Source organism: Rhinolophus sinicus, chromosome X (assembly GCF_036562045.2).
Source record: "Rhinolophus sinicus isolate RSC01 chromosome X, ASM3656204v1, whole genome shotgun sequence".
Taxonomy (NCBI): Eukaryota; Metazoa; Chordata; class Mammalia; order Chiroptera; family Rhinolophidae; genus Rhinolophus; species Rhinolophus sinicus.
The window spans coordinates 30,448,682-30,476,287 of NC_133768.1; the positions used below are offsets into that span (position 1 = coordinate 30,448,682).

At 38.8% G+C, this 27,606-nt stretch overlaps 1 protein-coding gene across 1 annotated transcript in view; it reads left to right on the forward strand.

Moving 5' to 3' along the window:
• The window catches only part of CYBB (cytochrome b-245 beta chain), a 33,105-nt gene extending 9,088 nt beyond the window's left edge, over positions 1–24,017 (forward strand). Inside the window, exons 4-13 of the mRNA XM_019747890.2 lie at positions 3,035–3,119; positions 5,006–5,151; positions 7,278–7,468; positions 10,457–10,586; positions 12,807–12,899; positions 15,366–15,619; positions 16,495–16,657; positions 17,797–17,943; positions 20,149–20,273; positions 21,372–24,017. Coding sequence (XP_019603449.2) covers positions 3,035–3,119; positions 5,006–5,151; positions 7,278–7,468; positions 10,457–10,586; positions 12,807–12,899; positions 15,366–15,619; positions 16,495–16,657; positions 17,797–17,943; positions 20,149–20,273; positions 21,372–21,498 — 1,461 coding nt within the window. The 3' untranslated portion in view covers positions 21,499–24,017. The remainder of the gene's footprint in view (positions 1–3,034; positions 3,120–5,005; positions 5,152–7,277; positions 7,469–10,456; positions 10,587–12,806; positions 12,900–15,365; positions 15,620–16,494; positions 16,658–17,796; positions 17,944–20,148; positions 20,274–21,371) is intronic.
• The last annotated feature ends 3,589 nt before the right edge of the window (positions 24,018–27,606 follow it).

The following is a 27,606-nucleotide window of genomic DNA, read 5'->3' on the forward strand; positions in this document are numbered from 1 at the left end:
GATGTCCCTGTATCCCTTGCCATGTGGCCCTATAACTGCAGAACCAGCTCAAACTGGTCCTATCCTGTTTCTAACAAGACCCAGAACCAAAGTTTACACCCCTTATGAGTAACAATTGTGAACACCACTCACAAGTAACACTTGGGAAGCCTTAACTGCTCTCCCTACCCCACAGAACCAAAGGACCTGGATATGACAGGAACCTGAGCATTGGAACCCTTTCAGACAGGAAGGGTCCGTGGTCCAGGAAGATCCGGTGGTGAAACCCTTTAAAATCCTGCCCCAAAACCTGGATCCGGCAGACACATTTGAACCTTGCCTCCTTGCCAGTCGACTTGCAGAGAAAAAGCCTTTTCTTTTCTCAAAATCCGGTGCCATAGTATTGGTTTCTCCATGCGTCAGGCAGTGAGCCGTTGCTCAGTAACAGCCCCCTCCATCTTCAAGCCTGCGATAATGCATCAAATACTTCACATGAATTGAATCTGACTTCTTCCATCTCTGACTTCTAGACTCAGATTTAAAGGGTTTATGTGATTGGGTCAGGCCCACCCAGATAATCTCTCTTCTTAAGGTCAATTTGTGACTTTAATTACCTCTGCAGTCTCTTTTGTCATATAATGTAACAAAATTACAGGAGTGACATCCCATCATATTCACAGGTCAGGTCCCACCCAAACTCAAAGGGAGAAAATTATTCAAGGTCACTGAGGCTCATCTTAGAATTCTGCCTACCACAAGAACTCTAAGAAACAATTAGGAAACAGGAAAAAGATATTTCCTTAAAATTGTAAAGAATACCAAGTAGTAAAACAATGCACAGAACTTGAAATAACCACAAAAACCAACAAGGATGTATAAAAAAACAAGGACTATCAATTTTTTACGAACAGAAATGTAAAATAAGTGATTTCAAACAGGAAACCCTTGTTTTGAGAGCCTGAGTCACTGCTGAGCTCCACCAGTGGACACTTGGTTATAGCTGATTCTGTTGGCACTCCACTCATATTCCCTCCACACTGACGGTTATAAGACATGGGGCAGCTGCCTTCTAGAAGCCCCAATCATTCTCTACCTGAAGATTTTCTTTCACCCCTTTCCTGAGGCAAGTCTGAAATGCCAGGGTGCTGATGCCCTGGGAACAGCCCTCAGCCAGTGATGAATGGGAGTTGGTGGATGAATAGCCAAGCTTGCTAACCCCTTAGGAAAGAAATAAAAAAAACAGAACTCTGGGGTATGCTACACAGTCTCCCAGAGTTGCCTGATCAGAGAGCCCACTAATATAATATGATAGTACACCCTTTATTGGTTTCCTTCCCTTCCGAGTCTTCCTTCCCCTAATCTAGTTTTCTGTGATCACCTTCCAGATAAGAGTACTTACACTTAAGTTCTCGTCTTGGTTTTAGACAGGTAAAATAATAATGACTATATCTTTACATTTGGTTTGGTAAAAAGGGGCATGAACCTTTAAAGCCAAATAGACTTGGATCTCAACCAACATGAGATTTACCTTTAGCTTTGTTATCTGTAAAATGAGGACAATCATATCTTGTTGCATTAGATAATGCAATGATTATGAATAACTTGCCTGGCTCACAGAAGGCACTCAATAAAGCCTAATTCTTTTCTCCTTTTTCTGGAATCCTCAGTGTCTCCTTACTAGTATTTCTGCAGTTCCGGGAATCTGCTGTCCTGGTCAAAACAGCCTCCCCTCCCTCAGCAGCTAACTGAGAGATAGTGGAGTAAACACAGTTTTGTAAACAATTATATTTTTTCTATAAAATCAGAACATTCTATTAAAAATAAGTGAGCCAAATGTTAAACATCCCTATAGTCATATTAAATACGTTTAGAACCAGATATTTCTAATATGTAAGATTGAGTATTTGTTTGTTTGTTTTGGCACTTCACTCTGTTCATCTTAAAAGTTCTCTGAATCTCTGTGGCAGTATATCTAGTCTTGGGAACAAAGCAGCCAGGGTGACCATTTGACCAGTTTTCAGGAGGGCAAAGCTCTGGTTCAATCATAAGCCAGGTTTTGTTTTGTTTTGTTTTGTTTTACTTTGGGCAGTGACCTAAATCCAGATTCTAACCCCTATCATTTTATATATACTGTTAGGACAGTTACACTAATGTATTGATGAAAATACTATCTTTAATTTCAAGGTAATTGCATAAGGTATAAAACGTCAAAATATTAATATCTTTGGCATCAGACAGTCTGAGTTTAAATCCCAGCTCTGCTACTTATTAACTGTGTAACCTAAGGCAAGGTAACCTCTCTGTGCCTTTGTTTTCTCTCCTGTTATTAGTGATAACAATGGTACCTCCCTGATAGGACTGATGTAAGAATGGAATGAGTCAATGCATGTAAAACACTTAAAGCAGCTCCTTGCATAAGCTCTTTGCAAATATTAGCTATTATTATTTATACTATTATTATTTGTTTAATGCTCTCCCCTTGTGATGTTATCTCTGTCAACATAGGCAGGTGGACTATTTTTTCTCCTCCCATAGTATATGTCTGTGAAGCGTGTTGTTCTAAAATTATTCACTTGTTCTAGAACTGTTCACTTGTCTGTGTCTCATTCGACTGTCAGGTTTTTGAGGTCAGGCCTGGCCTTTGTTAATTTCTATATCCTTTGTTTATTGAATAAATTAATCTGAACTAGAAACAATGTGGCTGGATATGTTTTCTGTTCAAATTCCTGTTTTATACAATTGAGCAATGGAGTCCAGGAGAGACTTTTTATGTCACTGGTCAGGGAACATAAAACATACTGGTTAAGCTGCCACTTACTTGCTGTTTGACCTTGGGAAGATGACTACATCTATCTGAGATTCAGTTTTATCATCTATGAAGTGGATAGAATGATGTAGTTTTTAGGGTGGTTGTGAGAATTAAGTGAGATGATATGTATCTAATGCCTGGCACAGAGAAAACCTTCCTGTTAAAAATTACTATTTCACCCCAATAAATTAAAAAAAAAATTCAAAAAAAAATTTACTATTTCATTATTTTCCCCTTAATCCAAAGTGCTGCTCTACAAGAATTCGAAGACAACTGGACAGGAACCTCACCTTTCATAAAATGGTGGCATGGATGATTGCACTTCACACTGGTAAGTTTATTAAGATATTTGAGATTGCAAAGAAAACTTGGAACCAGAGAGTTCCCTCTATTCTTAGACACTTTTCAAAATAAGAGGTCAGCCTTTGTAGGCATATTAGGTGGTGATTAGATATGTTGTATTTTTTTCACGAGTTCTGTTAAAAAATATTCATTTCTCTTTCTGCTCTCCCAATATTAGGATTAATTCCTTCGGGTCTTAACACTATTTTTATCTTAGGCTCTTCTGATAAAATCCCATTGTCTCGTCGCTTTTCACCCTTTTTAATATCAAAAATGTTAGTCCACATAGGATAACTTTTATTCATTCATTTAAAAAAATACTTGTTTGAACACGTAGATTCATGGATTTCTTGTAGTAACCCTAGTAAGCCTATAAGTTGAGAATCCCTTAAGATAACCCTTATCAACTACAACTGAACTTTTCATTTATTATTATTGCTTATATATACATATATAGAGGTACATATATCTCACATATAGATATACATATATACATATATATTGTATTATTATTACAATTATTAAGGTGGTGGTGTTAGCATAAGAAGGGATGTATCTGGCATGGCAACTACAGTTAATAATACTGTATTGAGTATTTGAAAGTTGCTAAGAGAGTAGATCTTAAAAGTTTCCATCACAAGAAAACAAATTCTGTAACTATGTGTGGTGACAGATGTTAACTACACTTACTGTGATGATCATCTTGCAGTACATACAAGCATCAAATCATTATGTTGTACACCTGAAGCTTATATAATGTTGTAAGTCAGTTATACTTCAATTAAAAATCCAATTCAAAAGAGAAAAGAAAGAAAGAAATGATGTACCTGGGACCCTTATCAAATCTCCATTAAGTCACTTAATAATTGATGTGCCAAATAATAGGCCTGCGTGTATATACGTGTATATACACAGTCAGGAAGAAAACAGACTTTTCCTCTGCCCTGAAGGAGTTTGTGCCCTAACCTGATAAAATAGGCTTGGATCGCAGGCGTTCAAGTGGATTCCTCATCTCCTACTAGTAGTGTGGCAAATGAAATGTTTCAAAAGGGAAATGTATGATAAAATCTTGTTAGAAAGCAGCATAGTGTGATGGTTAAGAGCACAGATCTGTGGGCCAAACTGCTTTGATTTGAATCTTAACTCTGCTATTTCCTGGCTTGGTGACCTTGGGAAAGATTTTAGAGCAATCGGTCTATGCCCCAACTTCCTCATCTATAAGATAAGATGATTATAATTGTATCTACATCATTGACTCATAAGGATTAAGTAATTGTAAAGCACTTACAATTACTTAATTGTAAAGCTTGGTATCTAGTAAGTCCTATGTAAGTACTTGTTAAGTAAAGAATGCAATTTTTTAAAAAGAGATTCATTCTTATGGTTTGTTTCAGTTCAGTATAATTTTGTCATCTCTCTCTGGACTAATGTCAAAGTCAGGTGAAAGGAACAGCCAAAGGCATATGTTACAAGAGAATCTTCTGGTTTGAGCACAAATATATCGGGGGGGGGGGGAGAGAGACAATGAGAGCAAATTGAAATATCCTCAGAGACCAAGATTATTTTGTGGAATGTTAGAACTTATTTGGGTCTTCAGGATCTTGTAGTTTGCCACCTTCATTTTGCAAATTAGGACACCAAGACCAGAGAGGTTAAGTGATTTACCTACTATCACATAGCTAGAGAAAAGCTTACCCACTAGAATTGCCTTGCCTCTCTGGTCCTGGAGACCCAGTTCTTGTTTATAGGTGTCCTGGGCCATCCCTGTGTCTCCCGATAACTTATCATAGAATCAGGGACTATAGGCAAACACAGCTTACAATAAAACTGTGCATACCCTTCACCCTCTTTGTGTCTCTTTTCTGCCCTCTTTAGCAATTCACACCATTGCACATCTATTTAATGTGGAGTGGTGTGTGAATGCCCGAGTCAACAATTCTGATCCTTATTCAATAGCACTCTCTGACATCGGAGATAAGCCTAATGAATCTTACCTCAATTTTGCTCGAGAGAGAATCAAGGTAAGCTTCTTATTTCCTGATTCTGATGTTCCCTAGATCATTAAAATGGAGGACTAGATTACAGTGAATGAAGAACATTGCTAGGCCAGAACAACAACAATGACAAAATTTGACTATCTGTAGGTTTCAAAAAGGTGGGTGCAGAGAAAATGTATCCCACACTCCTATCCTGTTTGTGGAGGGTCACTAGATGTTTCCTAGGTCCTTAAGCTCGCCTGTGAGAATGTGTATGGGTGGAACCTGGAGTGACTCAGGCTCACCCATGTCAAGGCCCAACAGTCAAAGAAAGCCAGGAATACACATCTAGTCAATCAAAGTTGGATTTATTACTTACTACAACAAAAGAGACCTCACACCGTGAGGGAGTCTGGGGCATCTCAGGAAGATGTTAAGAGAGGCTTGTTCTAGGACTAGGGCTTGTATTAGGTGATTTGGGAGGGGCTTAAGGAAGCAAGGATTCGGTCTGGATCGGGTATGGTCAGGAATTAGGGGTAGTTCTAGAATTGGGTGTATTAATTTTTTTCTAGGAGGCACAGGGGAATAAAATGGGGCTAAATCTATAATAGGTAAATAAGCAGCAGTCACCAATGTTTTTGTCTTGGTTCAGACAGGATTTTGGAGTGGTCTTATTTTTGCCTCACTCCGTAACAGTCACAGCATGACACTGGTGTCCTATGAAATTGTTTCTGTGATATAGGGAACACTCTGGTCTAGGTTTTAGTACTGGGCCAGCCACCAGCTAACAACTGTCAGTGATGCTTTTGTTCTTTCTTACCTACAATATCTCAGGGGTGGCCTATTTCTGCTAATTACCATTCCTTGAGAAGCACAGTGCGCTGGGAGTAACTCAGCAGTTCTCTAAGGGCAGCCATTTGGGGTATCCACAGGCAAGGACTTATTCCCTTCCAGCACTTGTTGAAGCTTGTTCACTCAGAGGGAAAATCTCCAAGTAGCCTTCATGTGCCCAATAGCTAGGAGGATGGCCAAATCACATTACTATACACCAAATTCCAAACATGTTTCCTTCTGTGTAGAAAGGATTACAAGAAAAGTCCCTTAATTCTGCAAAAGTAATTATCCTCAGGCTAATATGAAAAAAACTTGCTTGGTCTATTTAGAGACAGAATTAAACAGCATCAAACAAAACAAAAATTCTTTTTCTGTAATGTCTTGGATACTTTTTCTTTTATATTGTTCATTGTTCTGTGCAATAATACACGGAAAAGGGTGGCATTGTGAACGTACTAGGTGAGTGAGCTGACACTGCAGTGTTGTGCCCAGATCTCTTTGAATCACTTTTACTGAGTCTGTGCTCCCCAACTCTTATGTGTGCTTTCACTTTCAATTTCCTGTACAAGTGTGTCTTTCCCAGAAGACTGCCCTGGGGCTATTGGAGTCCCTTTGCCCACAAACTCAGAGATCTGAAACAGCCTGGCTAGCTACCTCTCCCTGGGGAGCCCTTAGCCAATAACTGATGGGTGCAGGCCATGAAGGCCCAACTTCCTTGTCTTGAGTTACAATGAACTCAGGTGTGACTTAGCCTCTGCAGTTCCCCTGCAGCCTCAGGATAAGGCTACCTTCTATAAGATTTGGCCTGAGATCATCCTCGTACTTGACTTGTTCTTCTTTCCTGTCCTAGTAAACACTCCCTTACCAGTTTCTTCTGGAGTACAGCCTTTCTGAATCACTTGCCCATGAATCCTCATCTCAGGGTCTGCTTTGGGGAAATGCGGCCTAAGATGCTGGACATACCCAGAATTTGCAAACTAAGCATGGTGTCCTTTTCCAAATCAAAAGGAAGAAAGATCTTGAGCCCCTTTTAGGCCATCTTATAGTAGACTGATTTCCTTTGTTTCAGACTTCCTTACAACTATTTCAATGTATCAATTCATATTTCCTACGACACCTCAACCGCCTTTTGCAATTGAGAAACATGTATTCCGAGTCTGTATCCCTCTGTGAGGGATGGTTAGGATTATCTAAAGGGGGAATGAAAATATCTATTGTCCTATACATTGGACACTTTATATATAAATAGTCCTGCATTTGAAAGCTTATAAATAATGTGTGTGTGTGTGTGTGTGTGTGTGTGTGTGTGTGTGTGTGTGTGTCTTTGTATTTTACAGAATCCTGAAGGAGGCCTGTACGTGGCTGTGACTCGGTTGGCGGGCATCACTGGAATTGTCATCACACTGTGCCTCATATTAATTATCACCTCCTCCACCAAAACCATCCGGAGGTCTTATTTTGAAGTGTTTTGGTACACGCATCATCTCTTTGTGATCTTCTTCATTGGTCTCGCCATCCATGGAGCTGAGTGAGTGTTTAAACTCCAAGGCCAAGTACTTTACGTCACCTTTCGTTTCCAGGTGTGATGCCTTGTCTGTGTGTGGTCAGCCTATCTTCTGAGGGAATGTGAGGGGACAGCAGAGGTCAGTGTGATAGAAACCACTCAGCAGCACTTTAAATTCTTGCATCCAATTCATAGCTAGTCATACTGCTGCTATTTATAGCAAGCTTGAAAATACACCAAAGTCTGAGTATCTTTGCAAGCAGAAATACATGTGGGAAGTGCTGGTAGGGTCTCAGATGTCTGCAATGATTTTTCCTGCGGCTCAGTCACTAGTATATTAGACAAACTCCCAAACTATTAGGTTGGTGCAAAAGTAATTGCAGCTTAAAAGGTTAAAAATAATTGAAAAAACTGCAATTACTTTTGCACCAACCTAATAGAAGGGTTAATGACTAATCAGTTGAAAGGGTTTCCTATAATTCAACAAGTTTTAATTCAAGCCAATCGTTTATTGATTGCCAACTGTGCATGAGAACTGCTCTGTCACTGTGGGGAATACTAAAAGGAAAAATACATAGTTATTGCCTTCAAGCTTTCTAATATAATAAAGGTAAGAGCTAACTTCTAGTGAGCACTGGTTATAGACACAAAATATTTCTTTTAATCCCCAAGATGTAGAGGTGCTCTTACTATCCCCATTTCCTGGGGAAATCATAGACAGGGACTCAGACTAAAAAAAGGTAAAATATGTAGCCTAAGCCACCCAGTTTGTAAGTGGCATAGCTGGGATTGGAGCCCACGTCATCTAAGGCAGGCTGCGACAAATGCTCTGAGACACACAGTGCCTGGATGTGTGGTTGGGAGAGTTTGCCTTACTGGGAATTCTGTTTAATACCAGGTTTCCTTTTTCTACTGTTTCACACTGGCTGGTTCTTCTACCTGCACACAAAAGCAGGCTTGGGGAAGTTCACTGGTGGGAATGGGACTCCAGATACATAAGGGTGGGGAAGTAGATGCTTCAGGCTCAGTGTCTCTGCTCAGAGCCAAGTTGGCCTAGAAGTGGCCATGTGAGTGTGAAAAGGGGAAGGGTGGGGAGAAGCAGCATTGGGCAACCATTTGTGTACACTCTTGATCGACTTGCTGACTCTGACCCCTGATCAACTCTTTCTATGCAATGAAAAATCTATGTAGACAAAGAATCTCTTGACTCTCCTAAAGCAATTGAGTATCTTTAAATGGGACTTGATCATAATCCAGCTGTTTCAGAGAACCCTAGAGGGAAAAAAAATGTCTTCCCCTCTCTTGTTTAGTAATTTCACTTTATATTGGCATAGTTTCATAGATAAGCATTTTTCTTTTCTTTTTTTCTTTTTTTCTTTCTTCCTTTTTCTTTTCTTTTTTTTTTTTTTCTTTTTCTTTTTCTTTTTTTTTTTTGGAGCAGGCAGATGAGATATAGTTACCCCATTTTCCATTTAAGGGGAATCTGCTACTTACACTGGTTACTGATTGCTCAGTGTCATGGCTAGGTAACAGCTGAACTGGGATTAAAATCCAGGTTTTCTGATTTCTGGTCTTGGCATTGAGGAGAGAAGGAAAAAATCAGTTTTGTTTTGTTTTGCTTTTTTACTTTCTCCTCATGTGAATTTGGGCATTAAGAACTTTAATAGTTATCATTTGTTGGACCCTTACTGTATGTCTGGCATTTGTTGTGCATCATGCCAATTGATTATGAAAATAAACCTTTGATAAGGTCCTAGTATACCTATTTTACAGCAGAAGAAACTGAGGCACAAAAGAAGTTCAATAACTTGCCCAAGACCACCAAATCAGTAAGGGGTGAACCTGGGATTTGAAACCAAGGCTGTCTAGCTTGGGTCCAGAACTGTTTTCACCAAGTCATTCTGCTACGAGTTACCTGCTCTCTCTAAGCCTCATTGTCCTCATGTATGACATGGGAGAACTAACACTTACCTTTCAAGCTTGTTATGAGAATTCATTGAGATAATTTGTATACAGTGCCTTTCCCCAGGCCTGAAACATGATAGATGCTCAATACACAGTAATTCTCTTCCCCAAGACCTTGGGATAGAAAAAGATGGTGAATGACCTTGAATTAAAACATTTTCAGAATATACCAAGTGGCACAATAAATTGTAGGTCCCCCCAAACAAACTTTTACAAAGGGCCTTCTGTGTCTCTTCTTATATATTCTGAAGACGCTGCCATTTAGGTTCCTTGAGGTCAGAGACTTGACATACTCAACTTTGTACCTCCCTCCCTTTCTTCCTCCCTCCATCCCACTAAACCCACATTGCACTAAGCTTTAGTGGTTGCTCAGTTAATATTTATTGAAGTGAAGGGGCTCTGAGCACTTGAGGGGACACATCATCAGTGCTCGTGTCTGTGAGACTGTCATAATATCCATCACGTTAAGTCTTCTTAAATTTATTTCAACCTTTTGGTTTAATTGACACAATTTTGAAACAACAAATAAAGCACTTGTACTAAGCCTCAGGTCTACTGTGTATGACTATGTGGGTGCCTGGCCAAGGGGAAGAAAATCAGTTCATGTTGTGCTGGCCAAGCTCTTTGCCTGTGGAACTGTCTTCACAGAGGGGGCATCTTGTTCTAATTTGCACAAAGGCACTGCATGGACTAGCGGTTGCTTGGTTAGATGTGCACTTTTTCTGTTTTTGTTTGCTTATAAATGAAAATAATTCTCGAAACAGAAGCACAGACTCCCTTCAAGCCAACAGGTATTGATGATCTAAAACTTACCCTCTATAAGGTTACATATAAACATTCTTTGTGCCCCTGTACATAATTTTTCTACTGCTGAAGATCACATATTTTCTTCCCCTTTCTCTAATCTATTCAGAGAGAGCAATAAGATATAACTTTTAAGTGAAAAGTACAGGGCCCATATTAGAATACTTAAAATATGCCTGCAATCTCAAAAAATTTGCTTAATTTCTTGCTACAAGATAATCTGGACTTACGTTTCCTCCCCAGGCAAATAGTACGTGGGCAGACTCAAAAGAGTTTGGATGTGCACAATCCAGAAATATGTTATAAAAACATCTCAGATTGGGGGAAAATAGAGGGATGCCCAATCCCGCAGTTCTCTGGGAACCCTCCTATGGTATGTACAATTCACTTGTTACCATTATAGTTTCATTACCAGAATCTTCAAACTGTGTCTATGCAGTACATACAAATGTCATAAAGTTGTTCATTACCAATATCATGGAACTACTAGAATGTTATAAATATCTGCTTTTTTTTTTTGCTATACTTGTCTAGAATTATTTCTTGAAAACTAAGTTTTGCATTGGTCTTTTATGAATGTCCTGATATAAAACTTGGAAAAGCATTGTTTTTGAAAACGCTGTTTGAATTCAAGAAGTTCCATCTCTTCTCTTCTGGATATGAGGGCTACAGAAATACCAGTTGATGATTTTCAGAGGGATTCTATCATGAGCTGAGTTGGATAGCTCAGATAACCACCTATAAGAAGCTAGGAGCATCTTGCTGGGAAGGAAATGGATGAGGTGACACATAGGGTTGCCTGTAGGCATCGGGAGGTCCTGTCTATGAGGCATAAAAGATGGACAGCCGGGTTCGTACCAACGCCCAATGGCACTACATGGTAAGGCAGGAGTGTGACAAGGGTGACCAAGGGAAAAACATTCCGAAATATTTACCTTCTTCTGGTGGGAGCTTCAAAGAGCTCCATTTTGTGTATTCTCAATATCTCTGCTCCATAGAGGGAGAAGTGAGCCCTGTGATGTTCATATCTTCCCCCCCTTGGCAAGCAGGATATGTTATTGCTTATTGTGCTAGCCATTGGTATAAAACTAGGCAAAAATCAACATTTCTACAGGGCTTCTGAACAGAATTATTCTTTTTTCCTTAAGCACAATATAAGATAAAGGTAAATTTTCCATTCCATTTTCTCCTTTTTTTCTGCTCTCCTAATATAGGAGTACTCTTCCTCTAGATACCACATGCTGTCTGAGGACTTAACATCTTTTAGCATCCTTACCCATTAATGAAAGCAACCAGACACATTGGTGAAGTGTCCCCACTACATGCAGGCATCAACAGAAAGGATAAAAAGGGAACTGTATTTCAAGTCCTCTTAAGGACAAGAAAGCACATTTCCTTGAAGACAGGTAGAGTCAAAGAGTACTACTACTTTAACAGGCATCTACCTCAAAGGAGCTTCTGGGTTTGGGGGGATATTAGAGACAATGTCCTCTAATATTGAATGGAACTCCAGCTCCATTCAATGGGGCCCCATGGTAGCACCCAGGAAATACATGGATGATGCCAGACTGTTTTAAAAACTTGTGCCATGAAAACAGCGGCGAGTAGCAGAACATTACTGACTTTGGAGGCAGATATTCTTCAACTCTGGCTAGAGATGGGGACATTTAGGCGGTATTGCCTTCTAAAATTCTTTGCTACTTTCAGGTATTAAAACTAGGTGCTCTCAACTTCCAATCATAAGTCCCTAAAAAATAATTTAATAGAAAGATCATTTGTGAAACTATGAGTAGCACTTCGTGATTTTTTTTTCCCTTCCTGGAATCCATTCTGGAATGACATCTTTTAGACAATATTGCCTTCTAAAATTCTTTGCTACTTCAGGTATTAAACTAGGAACCTAACTGACTGAGTCCCAAGATGGATATATTTGGCCTACATGTTTTTATATAGTAGACAATGCTACAAGGTAATTCCAGTGTTCTGAAATACCACAGATTCTGACAAGAGGAGAATATAGAGAAATTTGAAAATCTTTGGTTTTGTTCCTTTCGGTTTTTCAGCAAGTATATTGCATAGTTCCTAGAACTTACCAGGATATTGGAAAAACAGCTAAATTCTTACACAAAATTTCTCATCTTGCAAAAGAATAAACTTTGACTACATAACAATTGAAAGAAATTGCATTAAAATATATAGTGTTGCTAAAATGCTATCTTTTAGAGAAATGTTAATTCTGAAACCAACCTTGCTCTGCAGTAGGGTTATTGCAACTGCTGTTGCAACATTAAGAGGAAATCCCATCCTTGTGGACAGTTCCTCTTGGGAAAGTTTCTTACTGTAGATATAGTTCCCCAATGTGGCAAAGAGGTTGCTCATTTTTACTGGCTCAAAGTTTTATTTTAATTTGAGATATTTTTCATGCATTCTGTTGTAGAAGAAATTTACTAATCTAATATAAAATATTTAAACAAGCCTACAAAGATTAAGTTGACTTTTAAATGTTTTGTCCCTATGCATCTTTTATTAGCTATCAACCTTATCACATCCTTCTTTTTTTTTTTTTTGTCTTCATTTTTTGCTCTGATTACAGACTTGGAAATGGATAGTGGGTCCCATGTTCCTTTATCTCTGTGAGAGGTTGGTACGGTTTTGGCGATCTCAACAGAAAGTGGTCATCACCAAGGTATTGGCTGGTTTAGGAATTACTAATAGTATCTAACTATATCATGGACAAGTCTACCTAAGCTCTCTATATCATTCGTCAGTACTCTCTTTTCCTCAGTTTCTTTTGATTAAACTTATAGCAGAGATATGACCTACGGTTAATTTCAATGTACTTAGCTTGATAATTAAATGGTAGGGCCCTTTAACTGGGGAAGCTAGAAATTAACATTTTCTGTTGAAAAATGAACTCAAGTGTTTTGTGTAAATGAATGCGGTGTGTGGGGGGGAAGAGGAAGGATATAGAGTGATAATATGGTTAGTTAAGAGTGGAGAAGCAAGAGGTAAGTTCAAAAGGGTATACGTTGAGACTTAAAATATTCAGATGCCAAAAGAAGCAGAGAACTAAGGGCAAGTCTAAGGTTGAGACAGTTTCCCAGGTCCCCTTTACCTCCTTTTCTGTGCTTTGTATGTATTCATAGAATATCAGAGTTAAAGTATCCAAAGTCTCAAACAAGTTAGCAACTAAACTGCAACTAGAATTGAGTCTGCTACGTCCAAGTATATAGTGGCTTTCCACCGAACACTTCTATGCTGCTTCCCATCATTAAATCAATCAATCAATCAATCAATCTGGCTAAATACATAGAAATAGAAACTCCTTGTTATAGTTTCTGAAAATAAGACAAGACTATTTTTTATCAAATAAAATTTAATCCAATTCAATTCAGTTCAAAAAGTATTTACCAAAGGCCTACTATTTGTTATTCTTACAAAACACAAAAATTCTTCCTGTCCTCCACCCTAGCTTTTCTTTCTTGGTATCTATGGAAGGCCATTGTAAAGACAGTCCAGCTGGCATTGGAAATCTTGAAATATAAGAAGCCACAACAGTTCTCCTTTTGTGCTACTTTTATTGTACTGTAAGAAAAATCTCACAGATCAGCAAAAGGAGAGACCACAAAATTTCCCTTACTAGACCAGAACAGACTAACCAGATAAGTGTTTCCCTTACACATATATCTAAGGCAAACTTGTTTTCCTATGAAGAAAATACTCATTTTCTTCTCATATAAACAGGTATAAGAAACAAAGTGTGATCCCAAAGCATTCCAGGGATAATGCTGTCCCCCTAGTATATTTTATTAAATTCAATCCCAATTTTGGTTATGGTAGCAAAATTGCAAGTGGTAAAAATTAGTTTCAGCATACAACATTGCAACATGACAAACAGAATTTTCAAAATCATTTTGATAAACTTTTACTTTCTGTTTTCAAAATGAAGCTTTACAACTCCTTATTTCAGTGTTGAAGGGAAATTGGTTACAGCTTTAACACATAAGACATATTTAAGTCACAAGTTTTAGAATTGTTGGGCAATTTTTATTAAAAGGACTTCCCATTCTACTCCTTCTCACTGGTGAAAAGAAAAGCTCAACAAGATCAGTCAACATTAGGAAGCTGCTGGATTTTCTTTTTTTCCCTACTGATTTTTCTTTCTTTTTATATTCCTTGGTTTGTTTTTGGTTGTACATATGAAGTCCTTCTAGGTGTCTCAGGAATTGTCAAGGAAGCAGCATATGACTTTCTGTATTGAAATGAGAGCTTTTTATTATGTTCTATTTTTTTTAATTATTTACCAACTCACCAGTTGATGGACATTTGGACTGTTTCCATTATTTTTTTTGCTATTATAAAGAGAGATGCTATCAACATTCATGTACATGGATGGATAGCAGTGAGTGGGTAGGGCCTGGCTTTGGAAGAGACGGATGGTATATTCCCCAGATAGGGAGAAACGGAGAAGCAATGCATGGAATCAGACAGGTTGGAGGTATGACTCAGGACAAAGGCAGACCAGCACAGTCAGACTTGGTTTGGGAGTTGTTGCTATATAACTAGGCAGTGGGGTTTCCTTCTTCTTCTGTCCAGCTGCTAAGGCTCTCGATCATCCCCTGGGGAGACAGAAAGACTGAGCAGGAAACCATCTTTTCTACCTATTTTTAGCTCCTGCCTTAACTTCATAGAGAGAAAAAAAAAAAGAAAAGATAGCAGTGGGTGTCTTAGGTTGGATTCCCTGGCAAAGACTCTGAGACAGAGAAGTTTTATTGGGGTATATTCTCAGGAGAGGAACCTATCAAAAAATTAAAGGCGAGATTGGAGAGGGAAAAACCTGACTCTCAGTGTGGTGGCGACAGCAGCCTCAGCTGATTCTGCAGGGATTGCTGGAGTTGGAATGGCCCCTCGAAGTTGTCCCAAATTGAGGAGAAGAGCCAAACCTTTGTATCCCTGCATCAGCTCATCATTGGCCATGGGCTACAGTCAAGGGCAATTCCCAATGAGAGCCACATCTGCTGGGGAACTGCTGTATTGGCCCTAAAGAAGGGACCTGGGTGGGGCATCTTAGCTCAGCCTTTTATCCATATGAACAGTGAAAAGGCAAGTATTTGGGAAAGTGTAGTTTCCAGAGACATGTTTTGTTTTGCAGGTGGTCACTCACCCTTTCAAAACCATCGAGCTACAGATGAAGAAGAAGGGATTCAAGATGGAGGTGGGACAGTACATTTTTGTCAAGTGCCCCAAGGTGTCCAAGCTGGAGTGGCACCCTTTCACATTGACCTCCGCCCCTGAGGAAGACTTCTTCAGCATCCATATCCGCATCGTGGGGGACTGGACAGAGGGGTTATTCAATGCCTGTGGCTGTGATAAGCAAGAGTTTCAAGATGCCTGGAAATTACCTAAGTGAGTACAAAGCACGTATTACAAAGGTATACAAGTTCAGGAAAAATGTCACTACATAGCTCCTCTTCTCCCCTCTCTCTCTGTCTCCTGAGTCTGACAAAATCCACAGGTTCTACAAATATATGTAGCTATCTCTGTGTTCTCCCATTTTATGTGTGTGGTGTGGCTGTGCATATATTTATATAAATCTTATGTGAAATAGAAAATATTTGAATCAAATATTGGTAATGAATATTCCCAAATTCCTTTCAATATGTAAGGTATACTAACTTTCCTAACATACAGAATTATAGTGTATCAAAGATATTGTTAAAATTTAATTGGCATGCCTTATTTTAGGGTAAATGCCATATATTATTCACTTTGCCTTCTTCTCACATGCCTAACGTGGTGTCAGGCACTTAGTGGATGCTGAAGAAAAGTTTGTTGAATAACTGAAAGGATAGTTACATGAAAAGTGGAGATATTCAATTTATAAGATGTTATGATATATAAATTTCTCACTTTATTTCAATATGCAATGTAAGCAGAAATTTCAAGTGTGGAATGCCCTGGTAAGAAATACAGACGTGTGTGTGTGTGTGTGTGTGTGTGTGTGTGTGTGTGTGTGGGTGAAAGGGGGTGGGGAGATGAATGAAATACCCTGAGAGTTACCAAATGTTTTCCGTTAGCTAAAAATTCCACTTTGTACTTCCAACCCCAATGTTGACACTAAGTTGGTTACTTGAAAACTGTTTCATAGAAGGAAGTGCCCCATAGATAGCTTGCCCTTGTTTGAAGTGACATATTGCACACCCCCAGGAAAAATGTGTGCCCCATTCTACTCTGAAGAGCAAGATATCTCTATAACCATTTCCTTCCATGCTTCCCTCCAGGATAGCAGTTGATGGGCCCTTTGGCACAGCCAGTGAAGATGTATTCAGCTACGAGGTGGTGATGTTAGTGGGAGCAGGGATTGGGGTCACACCCTTCGCATCCATTCTCAAGTCAGTCTGGTACAAATACTGCAATAATGCCACCAATCTGAGGCTCAAAAAGGTAGGTTCCTTCATTTTTCAGAAGGCTTGGAGTAGCCATCGCACTCCACCAAGTGAGGCCCAAGAGAGCCTTCGGGTGAGGCTGGAAAAGACCAAGAGAAGTGAAGGCAGGTTTGGGGTGGTTCCAGAGAGGCAGGCTTCTCTTAAAAGGGCTATTTGATAAGTTAAATGTGCTTCCATATAAGCAGGCCCATTAGTAAAAGTAATATACTGAATTTGTATATTACTATATAGTATAGTATATTACTAGAAATTCAGAAGAAAGTAAGTTGGGGTAGAGAGAAAGTATTCACAACACCAATCCAACTTTTTTGTATATTCTCTTTCAGTATTTTCCTACATGTTGTCATTTTTTAGAAAGTTGTAAATATTGAGTACGTACAATTTCATGTCCTGCTTTTCTGAAAACAGTATTTTTCAGAGTTGTCACAGCCTTTATAATAATCATTTTAATGATTCCTTCATGTTCCATTGAGAGGATATAGAAGTAATTTTTCTAACATCCTAGGTTAGATATCGAGATCAATTCCACTTCCAGCCCTGCAATACTTTTGTTGCAGGAGGAGAGCAAATGACATGTCCCTTCATGTAACTTTTACTTTCTCATGGATAGCTCCTCAGAATAAATTCCCACGGGATTTTTTTTGTCCCATGTAAATTTGGTTTCATTGCCTGATAAAGGATATCTTTAATAAAACTTGAGACATTCTAATAACTAACCTCTGATAGGGGCACTGAGCTTACTTTGACTGAACGTGGAACAGTGGCAGGCAGGGAAGTAGCCCTGTGACAGCCCCTGCTAATCTACATTCCGGTGGCCTTTGTGAGAAGAGGTACAAAGGAAGCCAGGGATTCTGGGAAGGCAAGAGCAGACACAGAAAGAAAGTGGTGGGCTAACGTTTTTTCTTAAGCTATGTATTTCTGAGGCCAAGCTATGTATTATATTTACTGCCCTGCCATTGTGAAGGCCAGAGCAGGCTCATGTGAACTAGCTTGTCAAATGTCCAGTGCTTTCTGAAAACCTCTTTCTAGACCTGCTGAGTAGCAGGAAAAAGTTGGGGGTAGGGGAAGAAATGCCTATGTCAGTGCTGATAGATCCTATTTAAATATAGTCTGCTTCATGAGCTATCCCTCTTTCAGATCTACTTCTACTGGCTGTGCCGAGACACACATGCCTTTGAGTGGTTTGCAGACTTGCTGCAGCTGCTGGAGACCCAGATGCAGGAGAGGAACAACGCCGGCTTCCTCAGCTATAATATCTACCTCACTGGCTGGGATGAGTCTCAGGTGAGGACAAGATCCCAAATCTCAGGGCCTTCCCGTAGTGCCTCGGGTTTACTGATTGCCCCTTGGTTATTGGAGTGTCTTGTGCACTGTTTTTACCAAGAACAGTTGATAGATACAGGTGATTTGCTTTCTCAATATTCCCACATGTTGAGGATAATAGGTTTAACATATCCTTAATATCCTGTTGAGCCTAGATTTAAAGTTGGTATCTGTGGAACAGATCAAAGCTAAGGAGCCTATAATGAATAAAAGCCATAACTTTGACATTCCCATGAGGGGTCTCGAAGCAGGTGGACAACATGATCCACTGGGTAATGAGAAGAGAGTATTAGCTTTCTCCCTTTCTCTCTATATATATATACACATGTATGCATACATATATTGTATATCCCTTTCACTTTATGTTTATACATGTTTTATAATATATTAATTAGTATTAAACTGATCAGTTATTAAGCATATACTGTGTACCAGGTATTGTTCTTAGTGTTTATGTAATTGTCTAATTTAATCCTTGCAACAATCCTATGAAGAAACTGCTATTTTTATCCATATTTCACAAGTGAGGAAACCAACGCCCAGAACCAGTTAGGTCATTTGTCCAAGGGCATCCAACTAGTAAGTGGCAGAGTTAGAATGCTCTTAGCAACTCCCAGTAGTTCACTATTATCATTTATAAATAAATCAAAATACATCTAATGAAGGTGATATATATATGGTACATATGTATGTGTGTGTGTGTGTGTGCGTGCATATGTGTGCATGTATTAGTGTATCCCGTCCGGGGACATTTAGCAATGTAAACATCCCATAATTTACAAGACAACTCCCTGCAACAAAGAATTATCTAGCCATACATGTCAAAAGTGCCTCAATTGAGAAACTCTGCAACAAGTTAATGATTCCTAGGGGTAGCATCTTTATAAAGAAGCAAACATTGATGACTTGCCTGAAAGCAGCATAAGCTGTCACCCTGAGAGAGGAGCTAAGGCAAGAGTCTCTGCTTCCTCCTGGCCAGTGTTTCAGTGGGCCAGATTCACACACTGGCTACTTAACCCTGGGCATCTTTCCCATGTACCTTATCTTTGTGAGAATTAACTTCTTGTTTGGGTTTTGGCATATTGTTTATCAGGTTCTCCGAGTCTTAAAAGAGTCTTGTTGTAACTGTAGACCCAGGGACACATGACCATGAAAATTGTTACTCCAGAAAAGTAGTTTGAAGATGCCACTTCCGCAATTTAAAGATGACAACAAAAATTTTTGATAAAAATGAAACAGAAAAAAAATCTATATCAATCGCTTTGCAGTTTTGTTATTTAAAAAGCCAGATATATTTTTTAAATGGCAAATTTATTTGCATTGAAAAATAATTATTTTGCTTTGCAAAACTGATCTCTACAGGATTATTAAACCAGAGTAACCATCCTTCTTAACCTCATCCATCCCTTGTCCAGTAGATTTAAAATCTGATTTAATTTTTAAATTTAACTAACCACATTATGAAAAATATCTGTTGTTCAAACTAAGGCCCCCTAGAATGGTAGCAGAAAACAGTATGTGACTATGTACACACACACACACACACACACACACACACACACACTAGCTTTAGGCTTGGTTTGATGCCTCATTATATTATCAAAATGTGAGCGCATTTTAGTCTATGATTGTTTTAATTCTTAGTGATTCTTCCAAAGGAGTGGGGGTGGGAATATATTAGGATGAAGAGAGAAAGTCACAGAGCAGGATGAGCTAGATGTACAGCAGAGAGAAAAACAAGTATGACAGAACATTTAAATCCTACCCGCACTTCAAAGCCTGACTCAAATGTTGCCACCCTGAAACCTTTCCATATCTTCCCACCCCACCTACCTTCTTTGCTCTCATTGAAATGTTTGTGCCTCTTCCATGGCACTCATCATACCCTATTCTATAACTGTGATTATTCATGTTGATACTCCAAGGTCTGCCCTTCTGGATTGTAAATTGCATTAGGAGACCAGGTTTCTTTGTATTTTTTGTCTTCTACCCTTTGGCATGGTACCTTGCCCCAAATATATATAGTTAGTTAGTTAGTTAGTTAGTTAGTTAGTTAGTTAGTTAGTTAGAAAGGGTAGTGAAAGCTTGGTTTGTGAGATAGGTAAATATATCTGTGTGTTTTTTACAACATGTTTCTTTTTTCTGGATTCATGTGCTTTCCTGCAGGCTAATCACTTTGCTGTGCACCATGATGAGGAGAAAGACGTGATCACAGGACTGAAACAAAAGACTTTGTATGGACGGCCCAACTGGGATAATGAGTTCAAGACAATTGCGAGTCAACACCCAAAGTAAGGAGTACCCTCCAAGGTGCTCTTGACATTGCTGGGCTGCCTAAAGCAGCAGCTCCCAAACATGGCTGGGTTTGTTTATTCTGGAAACAAAAATACCTAGAGTCCTATATTTACACCAAACAGAAGGTTCTAGATGTCTCTGACTTTAGGAGAGTTGTTAGAAACAAAGATTCCCAGTCCCCCACCTCAGACTTTCTGAATCCTGCTCCTCCCAAGTAGGACCATAACTTGGTTCTTTTCTTTCATCTCTTAAATTTTACTAGTGTATCTACTTCTTTTAACTCAACACGATGTGTACTTATTATTAAGGAGACACTGCCCCTACTTTCAGTTTTAGTATTGGGGTCTAAAATCAAAAGGTGACAGCCATCCCAAGGTCATTTTTGCCCTTGCTAAAGCTGTAGCTATCATGAAACTTTGAGGGGATCCTGTATCTTGCTAGAATATATGATAAACTCAAGAAATATCCATAAATATACCCTGGAGACCATTGCTTCTTATACTTTAGTGAACATATGAATCACTTGGGGATCTTTTCAAAAACGCAGGTGCTGATTTTAATAGGTCTAGGGTGAGGCCCAAGAATTTGCATTCTTTAAAAAGCTGCTGCTGAGGCTACTGGTCTGGAACCACACCTTGAGAAGTAGGGCTTTGGACTCTAAGACGTGGAGGAATGAAGTCACACCATGCTGTGGGCAGAGTTGGTGTACCTAAAGCAGATTTGTTCCTGATTTCAGGATGCTGGAAAGGGCTGGGGGCAAGGGGGCCCAGAGCCCTGAAGGGAAGTAGCTCACAGACTCACAAATTCACCACCATTTTCTATGTGGTAGAAGTTTCCATAAACCCTACTGGAATGCCATTTTTCCAGGGATGTTAATTGCCGCTTGAAGTATCCAGCAGCCCTCCACAAACAGGCTGAGCTGTTCTCCCACAGAGTAATCCAAATTTTGCCACTTGTGGAAAAAAACAAAGGAGCGGAGGGGAGTCTGCCCTGGGGCCTATGGTCAATAGGAAATCCCCCATGTGCTTTGTATGTAATCTATTGCATCCCAAAGCCTAAAATTGTCTTTTTTTTCTTTCTTTCTCGCCCCAAAGTACCAGAATAGGAGTTTTCCTCTGCGGACCTGAAGCCTTGGCTGAAACCCTCAGTAAACAAAGCATCTCCAACTCCGAGTCTGGCCCCCGGGGAGTGCATTTCATTTTCAATAAGGAAAACTTCTAATCAGTCTCTTCCATGAGGAAATCAATGTGGGTTATTCTGCCAGACGCCCAAATAATGCTAGTTGATAATGTAGGTCCCCACCCCCGCCCCCGTCCTTTAAAAAAAAAAAAAGGAGGAAAAGAAACTATACTATGAAGATTTTCCTGAAAGGAATGTCAAAGATTGTTCGATAGTGATAATTTGCCTTTGTATGGGACTTCATGGTTTTCAGAGGACTTTTACAAACATTATTTCATTTTTCCTCACAGTCATACCAGAGAAAGGTAGGGCAAGGATTCCTGGGCTCAGTTTTTAGGACAAGACAAAAATGGGGACTCAAAATGGTGAAGTAACTACCCAAAGGTTATGAAGCTGAGAGGCACCTAGGCCATCTGACTCCAGGTTTGGTAGTCTTTCCACAATACCAGGCTGCCTGGAATATAGGTTTGTATAGTCCCCAAAAGAAGAAGCAAACCGAGGAGTAACTATTCATTTTCCATTTTGTGTCATCTTTGTTCTCATTATTGTCATATTGAAGGACATTTTCCAGATAGATAAGAGATAATATATGGTAAGAGTGATTTGACACAATAGTGACAGGATTGATATTTGAGCATACTCCAGTTTCCCAATACAGACAACTAACTGTGTCAGAGATTCTTCTAACAAAAGAATATTACAGTGGGATTAGTGTATTACCCAGCAATTAAAATCATGCTTGGCAAAGAGTGGATACTCAATGAACATTTGTTGAATGAATAAGTGAAAAGACATTTAGAACATACAATGCCAGGGTAGAATTAATTTAAAGCCTTAAACAGAATTGTCTAAGGAAGTAACTTCTGTTATTCTTATGGGCCAAAGGAACCTGATTCTGCTAAGGGTAAAACACAAGCTAATGAGAGTAACCAATAAGATATCCTGGAGTCCCTCCCATTATGTGAAGCATGGAGGAAAGGGTGATGGGGGCAGAGAACTGACCTCCTACCATAACTAGCTGGCACCTCTAGTCCTGCAGTTTGAAGGAAATGCAAACTGATTTTACAACCTGAAAGGGTCTCCTCCAGCCAGCACTTGTGAATTTGAAATTAAGAATTGCAACAAATAGGTATCTGATATGCCCATTTACTTTAAATAGCATCCACCTCTTATTTTACTTAAACACACACACACACACACACACACACACACACACACACACACACTGGGTGACTAATGGTTTATTGCTTTATAATCATCATATGAGCAGAAGCAGCAGCAGTATCATCATGAAATTTACATTCCTAGAAACTAAAATCCTCAGCCTACTGTGTAGGTATTGAATTCACACCCAATAGAACATTCTAGATATCTATGAGTTCAAAAGAGAGTCTCTACATCACTGTTAGTATGACTAGAAACAGGTTTTTTGCTCTTATAACAGCTCTTATTTCTGGAAACTAAAACCAATTTTATTGGCCCCATTCTCTGGAGCCAATAGATATTTAGAATTACTCAACTTCAGTAATGAGGAAAAAAGAGAAGAAAGCAGGGGGAAGGGCAGAAGATTGGGTTAGGAAAGGGGCAAGAAGGGGGGAAAGAATAGAAGGAGAGTAAGAGAAAGCAAAAAAGGCAAAAGAGAACGGTAGGGAAATGGGGTCTCATATTGGTCAGTTTCTACCCCAGACTTCTTACAGTCTTGTATGTATTGAATGTAGTTGGAGGAGGCATACATATATTCATTTTATTTTGATTATACATGGTATTGAATCTGAAATTCTGGTCACAAATTTTTCTGCTGAGTGGGCATATTCAGGGGACTGGAATAAACTAATAAACTCGATTATTTCTTTGGGCTCTCAGGATGGCCAGGGCACTGACAAGTCAAGCTTGCTGCTGGAATCTCACCTCCCAAAATGTCCCAGGAAGGTTTCCACTTAGAAACACTTAAGTCCAGCCTGTTCACACTGCACCCTAAGTATCAGTTCATTCATTCAACAAATTTTTATTGAGCTACTTCTTTGACTCTGGTTCTGTGTTCATAGTTTCAATTCTCGACACCAAAGTGTGAGCAAGATGGGGAACCACAGTTATAAAAAGCCGGGGAATCTTGGCCCTCACTAACCTCTGTGGCATAAATAAAACCAACCCCGTTTGTTGCTCTGAAAATGTTTTTGTGGGGTTTTGTCCCTTTGACACCAACATGGTTACCAAAATAGAGAGATATGCCCCGTGTTATCTTGGTTCTGAGAGGAAAAATAAGTGTAAAAGTGCTTGTCATTATGAGAGCTTCCTTCTTCATGCTTCTCCCAAGCCGCTGCTTAGCTTTGCTAGCATTTAGTATTTAGCATTTACTAACAGATACTGAGAGGATGACTAAACATTGTTTTAATCTCAAGGCTATGAAGGCTTTCCTTAGTCCTCCTGCCTTTGCAATATTGCATTTATAAAATTTGTGTACTTGTAGGTGTGGTATATAAATAGTCTTAAGGGTCCCTAGGAGACAGTTCTTAGGAAGAAATATTAAAACTGTATTCAACTATTAAAATTAATGAGCTCTGTCGGTGTCTGTGTTATTGATCGTTGTATTAAAGGGTGGATTCAGATGGCAAAGATTTTCTCTGCTCCAGTGGGTTTGAGACCCTCTATTTGTGTATATGACATATCAAACACTGCACAATCTATGGATTGGGAAAGGAAAACTGAATACTCAGCTCTGTGCCAATGTCCTGGTTACCCTCACAGCACTAGTGTAAGGAACATGGGAGTGTCACGTCAGGACAGAATTTCAAAGGCAAAGAAGCCCTAATATAAGATCTCTTTTCACTTCCACTCATCTTTTAGGATCTAACTTTGCAATTAGGTGTCAATAAATCAGATTGTGAATATACCTTTATGTGCTCATGGTTCTATGTTGGACATTGTTCTAAATGAGTCAACCAGTTATGGTCCACACTGTCTAGGAAATAAAGAGGCACGGGTTATATGTTTCTGTGAGAGTCAGCAAGGGCTGCCACAGAAGCAAGGGACATTTCCTGAGACAAATGTCAATAATAAAAATAGCTAACATTTAGTAAACACCTCCTACTATGCCAAACATTTTACATACACTTGAGGAAATCCCTCAGTATACTGCAAGATAGTCCTTTTATCCCAATTTTGTTGATAAAACTGAGGCTGAGAGAGGATAAAACTGAGGCATAAATTGTCCCACAACTACTGGGCAACTGTGTCAACATTAAATCCACATGCTTCTGGCAAAAAAGTCCATGTTCTTCATACTACACTAGCAGATTAGACAAGGTATAAGCAACCAACGATATTTTCAAAGCTAGGTACAGATTATGCTCTAATAGTTGGGGAACAGTTGTGGTATAAACCTGTGGTTTATGCCACCTAAGTACCATGATAGTTTACACACACTGATTAACCCAATTCATGATCATTTTTATTTTGATTTTTTCAGCTTTATTGAGGTATAAGTGACAAATAAATTGTAAGATATTTAAAACCTATAATACGATGATTCCCCAAATAATGTTTTTCCAAGGAACAATAACTTTCACCTATATAACCATAATGCAATGAACCAGTCGAAGAAATTTAACACTGATACGAACTATCTTTTAATATATAGTCATGTATAGGTGACTTTGTATCCCAGTGCATTGCATTAGGAGGTAGGTATTGTCAGTTTGTCATGTTATTGGTGGTATTAAATTTAATCACCAGATTTCTCTGTTATAAATATAAAGGTGTCACTTTACTTTTGTAACTAGTAAGTAACATTTGGGGAATACTTTGTGACCGTATAAACATCATTTCCTCCAATAGCATTTTATCCAGTAATTTTAGCATACAAAATCATATCATCAGCAAACAAAGACAATTTTACTTCTTCCTTTTTGATTTGATGCATTTTATTTCTTTTTCTGCCCTGATTACTCTGGCTGGGACTCCCGTACTGTGTTCTATAGGAGAGGTGAAAATGAGCACCCTTGACTTCTTTCTGATTTTAGAGGAAAAGCTTTCAAACTTTCACTATCGAGAATGATGTTAGCTGCAGGCTTGTCATATATGGACTTTATTAAATTGAGTTATATTTTTTCCATACCCATTTTGTTGACCATTTTTATCGGGAGAGGATGTTATATTTTGTCAAATGCTTTTTCTGTATCCACTGAGACAATCATATGATTTTTATCTTTATTTCTATTAATGTGGTGTATCATATTTGTGGCTTTGTGTATGTGGAACCATTCTTGCATCCCAGGGATACATCACACTTGATCATAGTGTAGAATCTTTTTAATGTGCTGTTGAATTTGGTTCGCTAGTATTTTGTTGCAAATTTCTTATCTATATTTATCAGAAATATTAGCCTGTATTTTCTTTTTTGCAGTGTTCTTATCTGGCTTTAGTACCAGGAAAATGCTAGCCCTGTAAAATGAGTTTGGGAGTGTTCCTTCTCTTCAATTTTTGGAAGAGTTTGAGGACTGGTGTTCATTATTTAAATGTTTGGTTGAATTCACCAGTGAAACCATCTGGTCCCAGGGTTTTCTGTGCTAGGAGGTTTTTGATTACTGATTCAATCTCCTTACTCTTTTTTGGTCTCTTCAGATTCTCTATTTCTTCATGATTCAGTCTTGGGAGATTGTATGTTTCTAGAAATGTATCCATTTTTTCTAGGTTATCCAATTTGTTGGAGTATAATGGTTTATAGTATTCTCTCATGATCCTTTGTGTTTCTGTGGTATCAGTTGTAATGTCTCCTCTTTCATTTATGATTATATTCATTTGAATCCTGTCTCTTTTTTTCTGAGTTCTAGCAAAAGGTTTGTCAATTTCGGGGCCAGCCAGGTGGCCCAAACGGTTAGAGCTGCATGCTCCTAACTCCGAAGGCTGCCGGTTCGATTCCCACATGGGTCAGTGGGCTCTCAATCACAAGGTTGCTGGTTCAACTCTTGCAAGGGATGGTGGGCTGTGCCCCCTGCGACTCACAATGGCAACTGGACCTGGAGCTGGGCTGCACCCTAAACAACTAAGATTGAAAGGACAACAACTTGACTTGGAAAAAAAAAAGTCCTGGAAGTACACACTGTTCCCCAATAAAGTCCTGTTCCCCTTCCCCAATAAAATCTTAAAAAAAAAAAAAATTAAAAAAAAAGGTTTGGCAATTTCATTTATCTCCACAAAACAAACAAGCAACCAAAAAATAAATAAATAAACAGCTCTTAGTATCGCTAATCTCTTGTATTGTTTGTATGGTCTCTATTTTATTTGTTTCTGTTCTGATCTGTGTTATTTCCTTCCTTCTGATAACTTTGGGCTTAGTTCTTCATTTTCTAGTTTCTTGAGGTGTAAAATGAGGTTATTTGAGCTGTTCCTTAATGTAGGCATTTATCACAATAAACTTCCCTGTTAGAACTGCTTATACAGCATCCAATAGGTTTTAACATGTGCTTCCATTTTCATTTATTTTAAGACATTTTTTTTATTTATTCTTTGACCCATTGGTTGTTCTGGATCATATTGTTTAATTTTCACATACTTGTGAATTTTCCTCTTTCCTCCTGTTATTGATTTCTTGTTTCATTCCACTTGGTCAGAAAATATATTGATGATTTCAGTCTTCTTAAATTTGCTCAGTTATTTTGTCACCTATCATTTTTTTAATTGAAGTTTATTGGGGTGACAATTGTCAGTGAAATTACATAGGTTTCAGGTGTACAATTCTGTAATACATCATCTATATATCACATTGTGTGTTCACCACCCAGAGTCAGTTCTCCTTCCATCACCATATATTTGATCCCTTTTACCCTCATCTACCACACCCCACTCCCCTTACCCTCTGGTAACCACTAAACTACTGTCTGTGTCTATGAGTTTTTGTTTCTCATTTGTTTGTCTTGTTCTTTTGTTGTTTTTGGTTTATATACCACACATCACTGAAATCATATGGTTCTCTGCTTTTTCTGTCTGACTTATTTTGCTTAGCATTATAATCTCAAGATCCATCCATGTGGTCACAAATGTTCCTATATCATCTTTTCTTACCGCCGAATAGTATTCCATTGTGTATATATACCACAACTTCTTTATCCATTCATCTATAGAAGGACATTTTGGTTGTTTCCATGTCTTGGC